This window comes from Pteropus medius, unplaced genomic scaffold, assembly GCF_902729225.1.
Source record: "Pteropus medius unplaced genomic scaffold, Ma_sr-lr_union100, whole genome shotgun sequence".
NCBI lineage: Eukaryota > Metazoa > Chordata > Mammalia > Chiroptera > Pteropodidae > Pteropus > Pteropus medius.
Window position 1 is genome coordinate 5,376,095 of NW_024341894.1, and position 21,296 is coordinate 5,397,390.

The 21,296-nt window shown below is 38.6% G+C and overlaps 1 protein-coding gene and 1 pseudogene across 5 annotated transcripts in view; one reads left to right on the forward strand and one right to left on the reverse strand.

The window, feature by feature from the left end:
- Positions 1-4,496: 4,496 nt before the first annotated feature.
- Positions 4,497-4,614, reverse strand: LOC120598482 (uncharacterized; annotated as a pseudogene).
- Positions 4,615-16,491: 11,877 nt separating this feature from the next.
- GNE (glucosamine (UDP-N-acetyl)-2-epimerase/N-acetylmannosamine kinase) overlaps positions 16,492-21,296 on the forward strand; it is a 31,357-nt gene continuing 26,552 nt past the window's right edge. The window contains exons 1-2 of one of the 5 annotated variants that reach the window (XM_039856812.1): positions 16,967-17,156; positions 20,401-20,484. Coding sequence is in view for 1 of the 5 variants with exons in the window: in XM_039856797.1 (XP_039712731.1) it covers positions 17,490-17,495 (6 nt within the window). In the remaining 4 variants the exon portion in view is untranslated. Of the gene's footprint in view, positions 16,929-16,958; positions 17,157-17,178; positions 17,551-20,400; positions 20,485-21,296 lie in introns of those variants that run through there. The other 4 variants (XM_039856821.1, XM_039856829.1, XM_039856797.1 and 1 more) reach the window with 4 other exon arrangements.

Sequence of the window (21,296 nt, forward strand, 5' to 3'; positions counted from 1 at the left end):
ACTGTTCTGCCTTTCTCGGGTCTCATTAGCTTCCTCATAAATATCCTATCATCTCATTTTCGTTTAACTCACAATTTATCGAGTGTCTATTATGTACCTGGCATTATGCAAGATTCCAGAAGTACGAAGGTGAACGAATAGCCACGGCCAACCCTGATGGAGTTTACCGTCAATGAGAAGTGCCAGTCTGTTAAACACGTCATGTGGCGGAGCGGTCGTTTTCAAAGAATGAGGTGTGAGGACTTCTGGAACGGGAGGAGGAGCCCCTGAGACACTTTCAGGGCTGTGTGTGAAGCCCAGATTATATTCCTGTATTCCTAATAATATAGCCTATTCTCATTATTTGCATTAGTTATGTTCTATGAAGAGGCTATGAACATTGAATTAGCAAATACTAGACTATTGCTAAACTTCTAAGGGAAGTTTAGGGTCATGCTCCTGCAAGTCTGTCTCTGGTCACAATATTTTTGTCAACTATTCAATATAAAACCTTGTTTCCTGCGTGTTTGTTTAAAAACATCTTAGCATGAGAGAATGGGAGGTTGGTAGGCCATCTCCCATTCACCTCCCTATCTTCCCTGAGAGAATGTCATGACATGATTTCTTACTGCCTTCCAGGTTCTGATGAGGTAAGGAGATTTCTGCCTCACTCCCCTCAAAATAGAGCTACGGCATATGAAACTGCTTAGCTGCAGCCCAGAAGAAGCTCCTCAGCAACCGGGTGTCCCACATCTCATTGCAGACAACTGTCCTTTTTTTGTTTCTGTGTTGTTCTTCTTGGTGTGTGGGACAAGGACTAAGGGAGTGTGCACTCTAAAAGTGGCTTACTCTATCTTTACTCTTCAACCAGTCAGGCCTTGTCCTGGGCTTGGTGTGTGCTTGACAAATATGAGCAACCGAAGGGCAGACGTTGGTTGGGCGCACTGCCGAGGTACTCTGCTCATAGCTGGGCCGTCTGACCCCCAGGTCCCCAGCCTGAAACCCAGGGATGAGGACATTCTCCTTCAGAGCTAAGTTTTAGTGGTAGAGACTAGAAAAGAGGCAGAGGAGAAGAGGACTTCCCCCCGCAACCAGAGTTTTTAGTTAAGCGAGGAGAAGAAGCAGACTGACTATAGAAAATGGATGGGCACAAAGAGTGGAGATTTAACAAGTAAATGTTGCTGAGGGTTATGTATACCCTTTACCATATCTGAAAAATGTAAGAAAAAATTGAATTATTTTAACATTACTCTTTGGTGGTCCAGCTGGTTTCTCTGATTGCAACATTGCTTTAAATTCAGACCGTGGCTTGTTTCACAATCTGTTAATATATAATGATTAACTAGGAATTTCTGTGCCTGGAGGGAGACCCATGATGCATAACACTCTTGAATTCCCCCCAAAATTGCAGAAGACAATCCTATTTTTTTCCTTAAACTTTCTACATGTCGTGAAAGGAGAGCGGGCATAACACTTTAGCGGAATTTTTCAATAGGAGCAGTCCAGCCATTTGGGGCAAGAGAATCTTTTGTTGCGCAGGACAATTCTTGGCATTGCAAAAACTTCCACTTACCCAGTGAAAACCAAAAGCGCTCGCTCCTCATTGTGACAACTAAAAACACACACGCACATACCACTCACATACACACGAAATATGCCCCTTTTGTGATGGAACCGCCTCTCTCCATAACTATTACCACTCAGGAGTAAATGGAGACTATCTGAGATATTCAGCTTAAGCTTCCTTCTGCCTAACCGTGTCACACCATTTATTTTACTCCTGTACCCACCCGATTTTGATGGGGCAGGGGCCAAGGAGGCCCAGCCTGTGAGGCTTTGCTATGAACTGAATATTTATGTCCCTCTAAAATTCATGTGTTAAAACCCTGCCCTTTCCTCAGTGTGATGGTATTAGAAGGAGGGACCTTGGGGAGGTGATTAGGAGTAGATGAGGTCTTGGGAGTGCAGCCCTCATGGAATGGGATCGATGCACTTATAAAAGTCAGGAGAGCACTGGCTTTCCCCCTGCTTTCTGCTACATGAGGATACGACCAGAAGTCGAGATGTTAACAGTCTGAAACTTGAAAGAGAGCCTTCACCAGAACTTCACCATACTGGAACCCTGATCTCGGACTTTCAGTCTCCAGAGCTGTGAGAAATAAATTTCTGCTGTTTACAAAACACTATGTGCTGTGGTAGTTTGTTACACAGTCCAAACAGACTAAGACAGGCATCCTGAGTCCCAAATGGCAAGTTGGGTAAAATCCCCTCTATTTTTGGCATCCATTTTAACTCATCAACACCCCATGACCACACTCTGAATTTCAGCCTGGGAGGGAGAAATACGAGTCATGCTCACCTGCTCACTATCTCATTACCTGTCTCCCACTCCCATCTTTCTCCCTACTACCCAGGGGGCTGAAAGAAGTGGGCTTGCTCTCTCCTTGCAAGACTTCTCCCTGCCTCATCTTGCTGTGGTGGCATTTGACCTCACTCCCTGGGGTCACAATGACAGATGCAGTGGGGGAAGATAAAAGAAAGTGAGTCTGGAGGTGTTTTTAAATTTTGTGTATTGTATCCCACCTTTAAAAAATCTTGGTATCACTCGACACTGGCCAGGTGCTCCCAGTTTGGGAGGTAGGCTGGGTTGGCAGTAGGTTCTCCCCCGGCCCCAGAGGTGTCTCTGCTTGCTTCCCCTGTGGCTTCCCTGAGCTGTCTGGCAGCCCAAGCCTGGGAGGTCCTGCAGAACCCAGTGAGGGCCTCTGCGGAGGAGGGAGAAAGCAGTATTACAGAGTGCAGGTAATGGTTTTTTTGGCTTCTGGGCACTGATAATGGTTCATTTTTTTTGTCCTGGGCAATGGTTACACAGTGTATTCACCTTGTAATAATTCATTGAGCTGTACACCGTAAGATTTATGCCTTCTTTTGTTATGTGTGTTAAACTTCAAGTAGAAAAAGTTAAAAATTTACCTTTTATCTATTGACAAAACTCCAGCCTTAACTAGAAGACAGCTTAACCTAATCACCTGAACTAATGGCATTAGACAGCACTGCCTTTTCATACTCCCCCATAAATTTTAAATGTTGTGATATTTTCTTTTGTTTATTATTTTAAATTATGTCTATTATTTTATTCTAAAATATTATGTGCTAATTATAGAAAAATTTTTAAAGTATAAATAAGAAAATAACAATCTGCAATTTTATCACCCAGACGACCAGTTTTTATTTCTTCATTTTTCTGTATGCATACATAAATGTATATGTAGATCTGTTTTACAATAATAGGGTCATTTTAAGTTTTGAAGCCTACTTTTTTCACTTAATATGTTGTGAATATTTCCCCATAATATTTAAGTGCCTGTAAAGCATTTTATGTTGAGTCATTATTATAGATTATTCATTCATTCGTTCATTCATTCAGCCATTCCACAAATGTTTATTGAGCACCTACTTTACTCCAGACACCGGGCTGGGTGAGAGAAACTCAGTGAGAACAGGACAGATAATGGTCTTTTGTCATTGAAGAGCTTTCAGTCTATAGGGATAGAGAAAAATTTTTAATTAATTAAACCAATAAAAATCCCAACTGGAGTTTCTCATGGAACTTGGAAAGTTATTCCTAAAATTTATACAGAAAAGCAAAGAATTGAGGAAAAAAGAATAGTGAAGTATTGGAAAAGTAAAATAGTTAAATAGTAAAGTCTATGTATCTGAATTTGTAAGATTTTAGGAGGAATAAGTGAAGAAATCCTGTTTGAATTGTGCTTTTTTGAATATTAAATTGTGGTTTGGTGACTACGATGTGGTTATTTACACATTTATATATATCTATAAAATGTATAGAATATAGTTCTTTTTTTTTTTTTTACGTACATGGGATCACATTATTCATATAGTTTTGATGCTGCTTTTACATTTAATAATGTGCCCTAGGAAGTGTTTCATGTAGATACACACAGACATGCATTTCTTTTTAACAATTATGTGGTATTTTCAGTGTGGATATTCTGTATTTTTTTTAACTAGTCTCTTATTGAGAAGTATTTAGGTTACATCCAATTTTTGAAAAGGTACAGTGATCATAATTGCACATATATCTTTGTACACATTTACAGGAATATATGTAGGACAGATGAAGTGGAAGTGATGGGTGTATATACATTAAAAATTCTGACAGATGGTGACAAATTATTCTCCAAAAAGGAGGTAACCTTTTATACTCTCAACAGAGTATGAGCGTTCTTGTTTCCCCAACAGCATCATTACATATTATCAATCCTTTTAGCTCTGTTAAGATTTGATAGGCAAAAAACAATTTCTCCTTGTTTTCATTTGTATTTCCCTGCATGCTAGTGAAGTTGAGGATGTTTTCAAATATGTATTGGATTATTTGTATTTGCTCTTTCTATTTTATTTATTTTTTTAATTTTTCTTTTTAGGGGAGGCAAACCTTGGTTGACCTCACAGATTGCAAGGAACTTGTCAGCTTATAATCCCTTACTTTTAATTTTTTATGCCTACAGCACCTGGTCTTCCTAGGTCGTCTCCCATCCAAGTACTAACCAGGGCCAACCCTGCTTAGCTTCCAAGATCAGAGGGATGAGGCTTGTTCAGGGTGGAATGGCTGTAGCAGGGTAGCATGGCCGTAGTCCTCTTTTTAGAATTATCTGTTTTTCTCCTCTGCCATTTTTCTATATTAGCTTGCTTATTTTTAATAGAATATTTGTAGGAGTTTTATATATTATAGTTACTAAGTGTTTGTCTAAGGTATGTGTTGCAAATAATTTTCCCAATCTTCCATCAGAGTTTTAAATTTCTATGTAATAAAATGTCTATTTTTTCTTATAACTACTAAGTCTTTCCTATTCCATGATTATAAAAATATTTCTTTGTGTTTTCTTCTAATACTTGTATAATGTAGTTCTTGAATCAATCTGGATTTATTTCTGAGTATGTATATAAGGTAGAAATTCACTTCATTTTTTTTCTGTGTGGCTCTCTTATTGTCCCAGTAGTAGTATTATTTTTTAATAATCTTTCATTTTCTCATGTTTAGAAATTCCACCTTTATCATAAGCTAAATTCCTATGAATACATGAGTTAATTTCTGGACTCTATTATTTTTCATTAATCTATTTGTTTATTCCTACTTCAGTACTACATTGGCTTAATTACTGTAATTGTGTAGATTGTTTTCATTTCTTGTAGGGCAAGTTCTCCACCTCATTTTTTCCTCAAACTTTTTTCTGCTGTTGTTTATTTTCTATTCTAGAAGAACTTGAGAAGCAGCTTGTCACAGCTGATTAAAAATCTTGTGAAAATTTTCATTGAGATTACCTTGGAGTTATAGATTTTTTGGGAAGAATCAACATCTTTACAAAATTGAGTATTTCACTCAGGAACATAGAATGTCTATATATTTATCAAGTTCTTCAGTCTTCCAGTAAAGTTATCTTCATATAAGTCTTATACATTTTTTTTATTAGGTTAATTCCTAGGTACTCTATCATCTTTGTTGTTCTTGTGAATGGGATTTTTTTCCTGTTACATTTTATTAGTTATTACTGGGGCTTTTGTATCCAGTCACCTTAGTAAACTCTCATTAATTACAATAGTTATTTTAGTTGCTTCTCTCGAGATATCTAGGCAGACAACCATGCCATCTACAAGAAATACAGCCGACTCTTGAACAACATAGACTTGAACTGTGTGGGTTCACTCATATGTGGCTTTTTTTCAATAAATACCTGTACTGGTTTTAATCAATGGTTGGGAGTCCACGGATGTGGAGGGTCAATTGTATGCAACGATCTATGACACTTTATATAGAGGGCTTGAGCATCTGCAGATTTTGGTATCAGTGGGGAGTCCTGGAACCAATCCTCATGGATACTTAGGGACAACTTAAGTTTTGGGGGAGTTAAAAGTTATATGCAGGTTTTTAACTGCATGGTTGGAAGAAGGTTTGCACTTTTAAACCCTACGTTGTTCAAGGGTCGACTGTAATGGCTTTAGTTCGTACTTCCCAGTATTCACACTTCATATATTTTTCTTGTCTTGTTGCGTTGATTACAACCTTCAGTGCAATGTGAATAGTAATGGCAATAGCATGACAGGATTTTTGATTCACCATCACATGTGATGCTTGCTATAGATTTTGGTAGTTTTTCTTTAATGAGTTAAGGAAGTTTCCAGATATCCTACATTACAAGAAGAGCTTTTTTTTTTTTTTAATTTGAAATGGATGTAGAAAATGCTTCTCAAAATCTAACATATAGTTTTTTGTTAATATAACAGATTATATCAAAACATTTTCTAAAATTGAACCATCCTCACAGTTCAGAGACAAACATTATTTGTTTGGTCATTTGGTATTATTCTTTTTACACAATGTTGAATTTTATTTACTAATATTTTATTTGGGATTCTGTAAACCAATTTCATGGTTTGGTTTGTGCTAGCCTGTGCTAGCTCAGTAAATGTGCTAGCTTATGCTAGTCTATATGCTTCCCATCCTGTTCATCAGTTTTTAAAAACAGCAGTATAATGTGTTTTCTTCTGAAAAATGGATTACTTTTTACTTTAGCTTTCTTATGTAAAATATAAATTCGTGTGGTAAAGAAGGCTAGTCTAGTGATGTGTTCAAATGAACACATACAAATAAAATGAGAATAAGCAGCCTGTATTCCTTGCCACTAACCTGGCTGAAGATGGAGGCGGCCCCTGAGCACCTTTATAAAATGTAGCAATGGTTTCTTATTCTAACGTAGCTTAGACAAAATGCAACAATATTGATTTTTCCTTCAATCTGATGAAAGGAAGGGTTTTAAATATATTAATGACTGACTATTAAGGAAACTTAAATCTTCTTGTTTATTTTCTCTATTACTTTTTGGCTCAAAGTAGCATATCAAGAAATAGTTTGAATGTACTCGCGTGTGAAAACAACATGAAAAAGACTTGAGATTTTGTTTGTAGATATTTGTTTCTATCTTCAAGAAACTCAGAAGAAAATAATTTTTCTAGTGGAAAATAAAATCATCAGGTAGAATGGTCAACCAAAAACAGGGAAGTTACCCTCAGATACTGTCCTCCTACTTTCAAGCTACCGTCCAGGAATGCAGGAAGAGTTCAGATTCATGGTGATTTTTTTTTTTTCCCCTTCCTTTCAGTGAGGCGGGGCTCAAGATTTAGTCTGGAATTCAGGTGCCTATTAATGACTGCTCTGTGGCTGCTAGACCAAGAGAACAAACAGCTGCCCTGCTCATTGATTCAAACAACACCGGGGACAGAGCTTGTGCTACGGGATGGAAATCAATGTGTATCCCTTCAGGGAGCTGTGCTTTCAAGGACCTCATGTAAGTAACTTTGTGATTCGTAGAGCTTTATTACTGAAATTGCAATCAGAAACAAAAGGGTAAGTTACAAGGAGAAAGAGGAGAGCTTTGGTTTTAAATCTATCATATCCATTATTTATTTTTAGTGTCTTATTTTTTAAATGTTCACTCATATTAGTCATTCTATGGTTGCTGTTTCTCAGTTACTGTGCTGAAGCTCATGGTCTCTTAGCATGTCTAAACTGAAAACGAACTCTTTCCTTCAGATTACTCATGCTTTCATTCGATAAAGCAGATTTGCTTTTGCTTTTTAAAATCTTCTACTTCATAAATGTAGTTTATTTCCAAAAGTGCGAAGGTTGCTGCAACTATATTTACTTTTTTCTTTTGTTTTTGAGGCATGTTAAATAGAGCTGTGGGACTTGAATTCCTGTTTCTCCTAGTTATTTAACTATTGATGAATCACATTGGGGAGGGGGTTGCACTTACTCTGAGTTATTTAGTATCTAAGACAAATAAAATGGATATTGCCATGTTTATCAATATATCAATATCAATTTATAATATCAATATCAATTTATAATATAGTGTGCTATATTATAAAGTGGTTTATTTAACCTAAAAATTTTATTGAGGTGTGTGGAAATCCAGATATTTTCGGAAATTATCATCACATTTTAATTTGATGATTTAAAAATATATATGCTATTTAAAGATTGTTTATAGTTAAGGAATGGCTTATAAGCACTTTTCAAACAAATGATGTCATTTTTACAATTATTTTCAGTACGATCTACTTCTAGCTGTACCAGCAATCCTAAGTTCAATTTGCCTTCTTCAATGAGAGTTTATTATTTTTGTTCTTTAGTAGCACTTACATTTACATTTAATTTCAAAGTCAGAGCTTCTTAGTTTTTTTTTTTTTTCCTCGTGTCTTCGGTGAAATCTAAGACATGATTGTTTCTAGTTACTAAGGTTATAGTTGCTCTCACTCCCATTTCTCATGTGACCGCTTTTTTTAAAATGAGCCTTGAAATTACCATTTCATCCATCTGCCTATGTTCGATGGTTCTGTGGCTGCATCAACTTGGAAGAACTCTGTGTGGCCTATAAGTTATGTTCCCAGGTACTCTCCCACTGAATAATACAACCATATTTTCCAATATTCCTCCATAAAACTTTTCTCCTATCGGGCTAGTCTTCTCTATATGCTATTCTCCCTTCTTATTATCTTCATTTCCACCAAGTTTTCTTCTAGGAAAATGCTCATTTAAGATGCAAAATTTATAGGATTTCATGACAGACTGAATTCGAGAGATAAAGGAGAAGTCAAGGATGCCTTAGGTTACCGGGTGGCCAGTACTACCATTCACTGAGACGTAGAATGGAGAAAGCCCAAGTTTACACAAAGGAAGAAAATTTCATTTTGTCAAGCTGATTTGAAGTGCCTGTGGAACACATCCAAAATAAAAATATCCTAAAAGGAGTTGGGTGTTTGGGATTGGACCGGAAAGACTGGGCTAGAGATTCGGATTTAGAAATAATTTTCAATGGTTGTTTGTTAAGCCATGCAAGTGGGTGAGGTCCCACTAGATGTGTTCTAAAATAAGATGAAAGGAAGACTAAATAGGGAATCCTAGGAAACATTCATTTTAAGCAGGGGTTTGAGGAAGTATAGCACCCAAAGAGATTGGAGGTAGGCAGAAAATCAGGAGGTGTCACAGAAACCCAAAAAGAATAAAGTTTCAAGAATGAGGCAGTGACCAAAAGTATAAAGAAAGTGTTAAGAGAAAAGAAGCTGGAGGGCAGAAAAGACTGGGCAGTTGGAAAAAATAAGTTGAAAAAGAGAAAACATGGCCAGGAAAGCACCATAGAAGTTTTAACACGAAGCACAATAAACTGAAGTCTTTGGGTTTCTACGGAACTTTATACTCTATAAAATTAAAGTTAATAATGTCTAAGAGTCTAATTGTCTAAGATTTAGATAACTGCTATATGTAAAATATTACACAAAGGGCTCTGAACTGGCCAAGAACAAAAGTATAACAGACTGGGAGTCAGAGGCCTTAGAAAAATCTGGTGAAACAGGTAGGACAAGAAATGTAATTGGGTGCTTTGGGCTAGGAGTAGCAGTGTATTTCAAAAAAGATATAACTTTTGGGAAGGTGAGTTTTATACCTTTTCACAAATCTGTATCTCCAACTCATATCTTTCTCCAGGTCCTCAATCTCATGAAAATGTCCTTTAGGTACTGCAGATATCCTAATCAGAGCTCATTATCTTCCCACTTCCTCCAGCCCATCCCCACACCTGCTTCTCCTCTATCTCAGATAAGAGCATTGCCTATCACCCAGTTTCTTGAAGTAGAAACATCAATCATTCTCTTTCATCATCAACCTTTCACTTTCACCTCTGTCTTCAAGTTCTGTCAATTTTTTTCTCCACATTCTTTTGATTCTCCACATTCTCTTGCTCTTAATTCCCACTATCTCCATCCTACTTCAGGTCCTGAAATTTTATTTCGAACTGGTCTCCCTTCTAGTCCTTCCTCCTCTTCCCAATCCATCTTCCACAATTCTAATTAAGCAAATTTGATCAAGTCAGTCCCCTGATTTAAAAATCTCCCAATTCTAGAGAAGAGAAAGAACGTCTGACCTCCTTAGCATGATGTCATTCAGGGTCCTCACTGACCTGGCCTTACTTCACATCTTAGCTGCATCTCCAGTTACTTTCTGCCTTCGCATATCTCTTATAATACCACTAAGTTTCTCCTTGTTCTTCAACTTGCCGTGCTCTTTTACACTCAATCCACTATAAAGACTGAGCAATACTGTTGTACTATTAAGATCGTAAACTTGGGTACTGAAGGAGGGTAGATGGGAGAAGTTGAATACAAGTGACTTGGACTCATCAGAGGGAAAAGAATCGGGATGACAATGACTCTTTGGTAAGAGATGTGATCTCCCCATTTGACTCGATGCTTATTAGACTGTATTTCTTAAAAACTCGTGACTCAAGGACATATCAGGGAGACAAGTGTACCTAACAGAGCTAAGTTCAAGGAATGTACAATCTGATAAGAGAAATAGGACATGTAGAGTGAGGTAACTGATGCGATTGACTTTTTCAAGTTCCTAATAAAACATCAGATGGATTGCTGATGGTAATCAGTAATAAGTATGAAATGAATAGTCAAGGCAAGTGCTACAGGAACTCAGAGGAGGAAGAGATTATTTTGAGATAGGATTCAGATTAGGTTTCACAACAGAGATAGGGCTTGAAGCCTGAATCGGGTGCAAGTAGAAGGAGGAAAAGCCTTCTAATTGTGGGGAATGACACAACAGAGGCAGAGAGAGAGCTGTTCAGGGCCTATGGACTTGGGTAGGGGAAAGTGTTGGTAAGGATGAGAAGAGGTCGGGGTAGGATTGTTGGGGACCTATAATGCCGAAGTTGATACCCTGGGCATACTTTCCCTAGCAGGGAGTGGGAGCCACTGAAGTTTTCCTTAAGCAAAGGAGCAACTTAATGAAAGCAGTCTTTTAAGAGGACTAATCAGGCAGAAGTGTGCAGGACAAATTAGAGAAGCAAGGGACTGCAGGCTGGAAGAGCAAGTAGAAACACAGTAATCTAGGTCAAAGTAAATCTTGAGTTTAGGTATGTAAAATCATGAAAATATAGGCATCTCAAGGAATTATGGAAATAAGAGGATGAAGATCTGAATGAACTAAGGTGGTGATGGTAGGAATGGGGAGGGAAGAGGAAATAAAAAAATCCATTTTGAAGAATTTGAGGTATTGGATGTTAAAAGTCACAGAGAGAGAAGATTAAAATATGACTTCATGATTTTTAGTCTAAATTTTTTTTTTGTCAGGTTAATACCATGAAGAGAAATGGGGAAGTCAAGAAGAGAAAAAACAAACTAAATTTTACATATTGAGTTTAAGATGAGGAAATATCTAGCAGTCAATTGAAGATATGGGCCTAGAACTAAGAAGATCAGGCTAGAGTTTACATGTAAGGAATTATCTACACAGAAGTCAAAGTGGAAGACTTGAGAGGGAATGGACTTCTGAAAGAGGATACAGAAGACCAGAGCAGAGGTGTCATTATAATGCAGTGGCCACATTTAGGGACAGGAAGCACGGTAGGGAAGAAAAACAGAAATGATACGAAGGGTTGAATTAATTCACTCCAGAGGAGAAGAGTGAAAGACATGTTCCTGCTTTGAATTTATGGCTATTAATTATGTATACTTGGATGTGTCTTAAGCATTCACACAAGTGTGAAGAAGCCCAATTCGGTACTCCAAAGGAATACTATGTGGGACCCCACCTTTCATCCTTAGCTGCATGCTGACTGCTAAATGAGGACTGTTCCTCAGCTCTAGGAGTTTTAGACTAGTACCATGGTTGGTTCCCCAGCCTATGTGAGAAAGCATGAAATTTTCCCAAAGGCTTGTTGCTGGTACTGAGTGCTGTTGATCTTACCCTGATTCTTTGAAGTCCAAAAGAACATACTTCCCACATAACTCTGCATGAGTTTATTTTAGAACAAATTTTGTGGATCCAACTTTTTACAACAAAGTTAAAAGCAAACTAGTTTTTAACACTTTTCCAGTTCTTCTGGAATAGCTATGCCAATTAAATTTTGTGAACTCCTATTAGTCGAGGATGATTGAGCACTCTCTGGTTTACCTCATTTCCTTAGCAGACAGCTAAGGAATAAAAATTATTTATCAGTTTAAAATACAGTACTTGCAAAAACCATAAAATACATTTAAAAATCCCAATGAAGGGCAATATTTCACAAAAACAAACACACAGTCATTGTATTTATTTGTACTTTTCTTCTGTAATTGGGAAAGCTAGCAGAGGGATGGCTCACAACCACAGGTGCTCTAAAAAGCTGATTGGCTGACAGGATAAACTGATCAGTAATTGAGGATATGCATAGTGATTAATGGCACTGAAATATTAATTTCAAAAAGGCTTCTCTTCTTGTTATGAGTATCTTAATGAGTACATTTGTAAGCATATTTTTCAATCTCATGCTCTCGCAAACCTGAAGTTGACCCATACAATTTAGGACGTTACTGAATTGTTTTCAGCTAATGTAAACTTAATCTTTATGTGCTTTGCCTAAGGGGAAAAGAATTGCTTTCCCATCTATGTAGTGTAACCTCAGAATAACAAGAGTAATTCTATCTGTTCTGGGAAAATGCCTATATGGCTTGATCTAGCTATAAACAATCTGACATGCAGTGATATCTGGTTTGTAAGATGCGTTTTACCTCTTTATATACTCAAGAGATTCTGGCAATTAAAAATGCTGTGCCCAGGTTATAGAGTGGGGTGAAGGGAACAGCTACGGGAAATATATTTATTAAACAGAAATATCCAGCTTAATATGCTGATTAATTGCTCAACATTTCCCATCTCTTGATTTCTTCATGATATTGGCTAAGGTCAGGAATGGCAAGTGCATGGCATCATCCCTCCTTTCCTTCTATCCCCCTCAAAAAAACAACATAGCAAACACCATAGTGCTCTTTCCCATTAAACTCAGCCTCAGAGTCATTTTCCACACAGTCCTCTAGGCAGGCATTACCAATCGGTTAGAGTGGGGAATCAAAATTATGGAGTTGGGGATTCTTCCTGGCTTAAGGTTTTGGTGCTAATATCTTCAGACTGTAAGAAAAAGGATACCTTAAGAAAAAGGTGATTTATTTTAGGGATAAACTATTTTAGGGATACACATGAATTGAAGTCAGAGAGTTGTTCAGGATCCAAGGCAAGTCATGGACTGGATTCTCTCCCAATGACCCACCTGTGCCACCTCTCATAGCACATCTGCGTCTGTTTTTAACATGCCCCATTTTCCAACTCACTCCAAAATGGCCAACCCTCTGTGTTCCAAAGTCTTCAGTGCTTCAGGGAACTAGGTTAATGTGCTCAGTACTGCTGTGTCTATTGCTATGCACAGCCATGGTGCTGGGCCTTTTCCTGGGTCATTGGTAGGTGGCCCCAGGGGTAAGCAGCCCTGGGGTAGGTAGCCCATGGGCACTGGTAATGTTTTCTTTCTTTATCTTAGTGGTAGTTATCCAGACGTGTTCGCTTCATGAAAATTCAGAATTCAATAATGCTGATTGAAAGTTTATTTTAAAAAATTGTGTCAAAATGACCTCATTTTCTTTTTTGAAGGCTTTATTAAACTAGTACATCCGGAGAATGTCATAGACATCATATATCTTGATTTTAAAGATGTCTTTTAAAATATCTTAAGACATTTGTGTGAGCAGTTCAGAGAGATGTGGTGGGCTTAGACAGTAGAAGAATCATGTGAATTCTTAACTCGTAGAACAACTTACCCCCAAATTGATGATCGAGATTAACCTGAATATAGGTTTCTATCATAATGTGTAAAGTCTCTGTTTACTAATAAAGAGGAAATATAGGGCACTGGCTAAGCATGTGGGACCAAGGGCTGGGTTCTTCTGCTTAATAACTGTGTGACCATAGGCAACTTACCTTTTGTGTTTTAGTCTCCCTACCTATAAAATGGGTGTGATGGAATCTATATCTTAAGGTTGTTAGGAGTACTGAGTGAATATAAATAAAGTTTTTAGAATAGTAGGCTACTAATATGTGGGTAGAATTTATAGGAAGGCAGTGTACTTTATAATTACTAAATAAAAGAGCAAGACAAGTCCCCATTAGAAGAAATGTTCCCAAAGTGGCCAGATGAACATCTGTCAGGGATGCTGTAAAGAAGTCTACCCCTTTGATGAGAAGGCTGAATTAGATGATTTCTTAAGATATAGGATTCTTTGATAGTCTAATTATGCCCTGAATACCTGAAGTTATAATTCTGCTTATGGAATAATCTATAGAGAAATCGGATTTTATTATACTACAAAGCTATAAGTGCTTTTTTTGCAGCTTGTAGAACCCTCAAAGTCGAAGAAAACCAAACCAAATCAACAAAACTTAATGACTTGGATAGATTCTTGGTATATTAATTAACTCTGTTGAATAGCAAGAAACAGAGATCCAGAAATATAGCATTATTTATGCATAGAAAAGTGATCTCAAAAAGCCAAATAGAAAATGCCTCCTACCGCTCCTTCCTATAACTTTACCTCAAGAGAATATAGGGAAAAATTCTAAAAAGGTCATTTCATTTAAGGTTAAATGATTTCATGAATGCAGAACTACTCCACTTATATATAGAAATATAAAATTCTCAATATTAGTCAAACACAAAATCTACAAGTGGCTTAATAAGTGCACAAATTCTCAAAACTGTATTACCTATTATTAAAAGTATTTATATTTTTACTTACATTTTTTCTTAGCTATAATCTTAAGCATTATTTTAAAAACGTATTGCACTTATACGTACAAAAACATGCACATATCAAGTGTACAATTTAAATTTTTACAAACTAAACACACCCATTTAATAAACACCCAGATTAAAAAGCTGAACATTAACACTGGTTTTGAAATTAATTTTTCTTAACTTCAAGAGAAAAAAATTAATGTTCTATTCTGAGTATTTGGTGGTATGGCATGTAACTTTAAAAGCAATATGTCCACCTTGGACATCTTCTGGGACTTAATACCACTTGTGGTAGGCAAAATAATAGCTCCCCAAAGATGTCCACATCCTAATCCTCAGAACCTGTGAATGTTTCCTTATATAGCAGAAGCCTGTGCAGATGTGATTAAATTAGGTTTTTGAAATGGGAGGATTATCCTGGACTACCTAAGTGGATCCTATATAATCACAGAGTCCTTTAAGTGAACAAGGGAGGCAGAGAGAGATGTGTCAAGGAAAGCAGAGGTCAAAGGGGCCACAAGGCAAGGAATAGGGGGCAGCCTCTAGAAACTGGAAAAGGTAAGAAAACAGATTCTACCATGTAGCCTAAGGAAGGCAGAGCTACTGATACCTTTTTTAAAAAACTGAAATACATTTGACATATTTTTTTTCAGGTGTACAACATAATGATTCAATATATGTATAGATTGCTAAATGATCACCACGATGTCATTAATATCCATCACCACACATAGCTATAAATTTTTGTGATACCTACACTGCCACTTTGATTTTAGCCTTGAGAAACCCATTTCAGACTTCTAACTTCCAGAACTGTAAGATAATACAATTGTGTTGTTTTAAGCAACTAAGTTTGAGTTAATTTGTTGTAGTAGCAATAGGAAACTAATAAACGATCTACAGTCCAGTGAATCTGTGTTCAGATTCACATATCTTTTGCCTATTTAATAGCTTCATGTAGCAATCTCACAGGCATCTCAAACATAACATCTGCCAAAGTGAAACTACTTTAAATTCCCCAAACCTGGTCACTCCCCCAGCTTTTCTCATCTTGGTAAATGGCACCAATCACCCAATTACTAATACCAGACACGTGGAAGTCATCTTTGTTTACTTCTTTTTGTCATCCCCTCATACCTAATCCATATTTAAGTTCCATCAGTTCCATTTCCAAACTAAATCTCATATCCATCCACTTCAATTGAGTTTCACTTTCACTATTTTTTAAAACAATTTTATTTCATTCTCTTTAATACAGAATATGTGTATACATTACAAAATACAAAAGGTATTATAAATAGGAATTTCGTGAAAAGTCCATCTCTTCCCAGCCCTGTCAGACGCAATACCAGTTTGTTACGTATCCTTCCAAACACTTTTCTTTTTCGCTGCCACCATTCTTGACTCCCACCCAATCCATTCTCCACACAGGCCAAAGTGATATTTAAAGAAATCTGACGGCACTTGCTTACACAAAACCCTTTAACGTCTGTCCTTTTGTGGCTGATGTGATCTTTTAGTGGCTCCGAGCTAGCTGCAGGGGAACCAACGGTTAATGAGTCTTCTGCAAATTAGAGCTTTGTCATTAATTGAAATACATCAAGTGCAAAAGTCTGGATATATTCTTACAGTAAGAACTCAATGAATTGTTAGACTGTTTAAATAGTTTCATCTGTGGTATATTTAATGTTTGTAAAAACGTTTTATCATCACTGAAAGTTTGTCAATGGTGACTCAGGAAAAGATCATTAAAAAGTCATCAGTGTGAGCTCTTTCCCATCACAGCCTTGTTCCTCTCTGGACGTCCCTTGGCCAGGACTGGCTGAGGTTTCCCTGCAGGGGAGGCCTAGGCGGAGCTCATTTATAATAATCAGCTAGTATCTGACTTGCCTTGGTCGTCGTCAACATTCCTTCAGAGGCTTCCAGCAGACAGGCAGGGTTCTGGAGTGGTGTAACCAAGAGAGGGGGCTCAGTGGTGGACTGGCTACACAACGGTATTATTTTGGTCATAGCCTGTGAAGTGACTGCGTGGATAGAAGACGTAAGAAATTCCATCTTCGGTGCAAGGCCGAAACAACTACCACGTGGGAGGACTCGGGTTCCCGAGCGCTCGCGTGGCCGGCGTTGGAACAGAGCAGAAGCAGAGAGGATCAGCAATGCCACGACCACGGAAGACGTTCGGCGCGCCCCGCCCTTGGCCCTCTTTGGAAACGGTTTGGGGAGGTGTGGGGCGCGGACGGGAACAGCCAATCACGGGATTTCTCTCAGGTGACGTAAGGGCGCGCTCGCCGATTCGGTGCTCGGGGCGGACGTGTAGGGGCATGCGGGGCCGGGGTCGAGCGACGAGTCATCGACCCGCGGGGCCGATTGCCGGAGCTGAGGGGGCGGGCTTGTGCCCGGCCTGCGCCCCGACTGCCTTCAGGTGCTGCCTACGGCTCGTGCCCTCGGGGCGTAGCAGCGGCGGCGGCGCAGGAGGGAGCCGCCGACGAGCGTCTGGTGAGAGCCGCACGTCAGCCGGGGTCGCGAGGATGGGGGGCGGAGGCGGGCTCGGGGAGAGCATCCTCCCGGCCTCTTAGGGCCTCCTCCTCCAGCACCCCTGGCTTCGCACCGCACCCGCCCGGGGCCTCGTCCTGCCTTCCGTGGGCCTACACTCCAGGGCCCCTCTTCGGTCCCATTATGGGCTCCACCTTGTGGCAGGTGGAGCAGACAAGTTCATTGTGGCTCCGTAGAGAATAACCGGGAAGTTGGAGCCGCGGTGTGTTAGAGAGAGGCTCAGCTTGACGCTGTCTCCAAAGGCAGTGCGGTCCATAAGGAAGCAGGCTGTCCTGAATGATTGTGAGTGTCCTGTTAACGGAGGTGTGCAAGAGAGAGCGGAGAGCTTACTGGGCAGGCAAGTTGCCTTGAGGTATTAAGGTGAACTAAAAGATGATTTTGAAGGTCTGCTCCCAGCTTTAATGCATTCTGAGTCTGGGCTTCCTTGCAAGTTTGATAGGTGTTTATTACCCCACCCCCAATCCTGAGCACGCTTGTAAAATTGTTAGACCACTATAAAGTATTCTTTGCTCCTCCGATTGGAGGAGTGGGGTGTAACTTAGCATTACCCAACTCTAGAAGCTCTGGAAGAAGCTAAAACGAATTATAGCTCAAGAAAGGGTCCCGAATTTCAGACCACTTTCTTATAGCCCCTTCCATCTTATTCAGGGGATGGAAATCTCATCCCCTGTGCACTGACGGAAGTGTGATATACAGTAGTACCCCCTTATCCGTGGGGGACAGGTTCCAAGACCCTCAGTAGATCCCTGAAACCAGCAGATAGTACCAAACCCTATAAATACTGTTTTCCTATGCATGCATACCTGTGATAAAGTTTAATGCCTTTTCATTTTAAGCACTTAACCATGCCCTGTGGCTGTAACTTTTGCAGTTTGAGGTGTTACAGCAAAACTAGCACGAATTTCTTTTTCCTTTTCACAATTTTACCCATAGATTTGTTCTTACCAGAGATCTTAGAAATCTCAGCATATGATTTTTTTCTTTAAGTTGGGAACCTTCACCTTTCACTTAAAGGCGGCACTTTACAGCTTCTCTTTGGCATATGTGAATTGCCAGCAGCACGACTCTTGTGTGTGCTTGGGGCTATTATTAAGTAAAATAAGAGTTGAATGCAAACAGTGTGATACCATGATAATCGATTTGATAACTTGAAAACTGAACAGGCGACCAAATGACGGGGTGCATGTAAGGCGTGAATATGCTGGACAAAGGAATGATTCATGTCCTGAGAGGCACAGAGTGAGATTTCATCACGCTACACAGAAAAGCATGCAATTTAAACTTATGCATTGTTTATTTCTGGAATTTTCCATTTAATTGTCTCAGACCAAGGGTAACTGAAACTGCAGAAAGTGAACCTCAGGTAAAGGTCAGGGGACTACTATATCACGTTCTCATGGCAAGACCAGGTACAAGGAAAGTTCTCACTTACGGATATTTATGAAATGAACAGACACAAGGCAAACACTGGGTGTGAGCAGTGTTCTGAATGCTGGGTTTGATTTTTGACTCTGGCAGTTAACTGCGATTTGGGGGCAAGAAAATTATTTTTCATGTACTTCAGTGTACCCACCTATAAAATGGCACTAATAAGATAGGGGGCTGTGAGGATGAAATGAGTTGATGCTTTCTCTTGGTGCCTGGCACCTCAGAAGTGCTTAGCAAATGTTTACTGTAAAGAAATATATATATTTATTTATGAATGCATAGTTTATCTATAGAAGGGTAGATAAGAAACTAGTGACTTAGCTTCCAGGGAGAAAAATTACATGGCTGAGAACACAGATGAGAAGACTTTTTGCTAATAGCCTTTTGTGACTTCATTTTTAAGCCATGTGAATGTACCACCTAATCAAAAAATAAGTTAAATTATTTTTAAAAAAGAATTCTCTCCTTAAAAGGCATTTTGCCATTATTTTATTTTTAAGAGTTAATTTCTTTCCTAAAAACATTTTGACTTAAGTAACTTTGTATTTCTCATTTTTATTTATATGGCTGTCTTACTCTCTATTTTGGTAGAATAACCTTTGAGTTACCTGGTAAATACTAGGAATTTTAGTATTGCCAGATGGAAAGTTTACTGTTCTTTTAAAATAAATACAAATTGACCAACCATGAACGATTTGCTTTGCCTCACCCAGCAAATTAAATATCACCAACAACTTATTCAGCCTACATTTAATGATGAGTGGGAAAAGGATTATGTACAAGAACACTTAAGACAACCATTTTTAGAAAAATATTTTTGTTTCATGATTAGGTAGTGCTTAGATCTTATGAATACAGTAGGTCTTTACTGTTATTTAGTTCAAAATCATTTTGTTATAATGATGAGATGTCATAGGTACTGAATTCATTTATATCCATTAGCCCATGGTAAAATTGGTTTCATTTCGCTTCAAGTTGCAGAGTCTATCGAAGATGTTAACTGAGGACTTACTGTACAACTCCCTTGACAGAATGCTCTTTTCATTGTCTTATAAATGCTTTCCATTGGGTGGCATTAGTTTTTACTAGAGATTGAAAATTCAGAATGGGCCTAATGATGGGCAATTTGTGTGATCACAGAAGTTCTAGCCTAAGAGAGATGAGGTACCAGCAGCAGTGGGCTACTGATGGGATTTCCACTGAGTTTCAGAGTTTACCATTTACTCTTTTATTGGCATCCTTACTCAAGCTTCTTTAGATTCCTGAGTGCAAATTCTAAATATTGATACACTTCCTGAAAGATAAGCATTGAGATCAGTCCATGAAGTGAAATTTTATGTCGATCTAAGGAAGTTTTAAATGCTCTGTAAAATAAATATCTTATCTGTTGCCCCTGATTTTTACTTTTCGAATAGAACGGTGGAGGGATGGGTGGGCAGAGGATTCGAGCAGCAGTCTATATCTGTACGATAGGGCCACAGTACTCAGAGGCAGGCAGCAACTAAGAGGGGTGAAGTGAAGAGGAAAGAGATTTATTTGAAGGCATCATTGAGGCTGAATTTGAAGGATGAGGAAGAGTCCAGGCAAGAGGGAGAGGTAGTTTTAGGTATGGGTACTTGCATCTAGATTAGAGACCCATTGGTTGAACTGAAGGCACTTCAGTATGGCTTTGGCACAGGATAAGGGTAATTGCAGTTAGAGGAGAAACGATTGGAAGGATGGGCTAGGTCCAAATCAGCAGTGTCTACTTTGTCCCTAGGTGGTGTACCCTGATAATCAGATTTATGAACTTTGGAAGGATCACTCTGAAAGTTTGTGGGAGGCAGAGCAAGGCTAGAGACAGGTAAGCCACTTCAATAGCTGTTAAAATAGTTCAGATCTAAGAGGAAGGATTGGACTAGGGGATGTCCTGGTGGGAATGGAGAGAAAGAGATTTGAAAGATATTCAGGAGGTGGAATTGTTAGGGCTTTAGGAGGTAAGGGTGAGGAACAAAGGAAACAAGGACGTCAAAGCATTTAGATGAATGAAAGTTCATAACTGAGTTAGAGAACAAAGAAGAAAGAATAGGTTTGGAAAAGAAAATGAGTTCTGTTTGGGATAGTGACTTTAAGGTGCCTATGAGACAGGAGATTCTGGTAGGCATTTGGAGTTGTCAGGTTTCACTGGCAATAGGTGCTAATGAAGCCTTGAAGGCAGGGTGGTTTTTTTTTTAAAAAAATTATATCTTCCTCGTCTTACTCTTCCTCAGCACTAATCACAGTGTTTTGTATATAGGGGGTATGTGGTGTGAGGGTGAATAGATCTCATCCCTTAAAACACATGATCTTGACTCTTGGGGAGGTAATTTCCCCTCTCAAGACTTGTTTCCCTTTCTGTAAGTGATAGAATTGAACTAGATCAGTAATTCTCAAAGTTTTGCAATAGACTGGTATGTTGGGGTCAATTGTGAGGTATGGCAAGTAATTTTCAATAATAAAGAGCTGATGTTTGCTTGTTTTTTTAAATGAGAGTTGACTTATGTCACTCTTAATTGCATTCCAGTATATTAATTGTGTGAGAAAGGAGTGGAATTATAATGAGTCTGCTGGAACTTCATGACCGGATATAGCAGTGGATGTGTCATATAGGAGTGAGGGTGGAATAAGGCTAAGAAT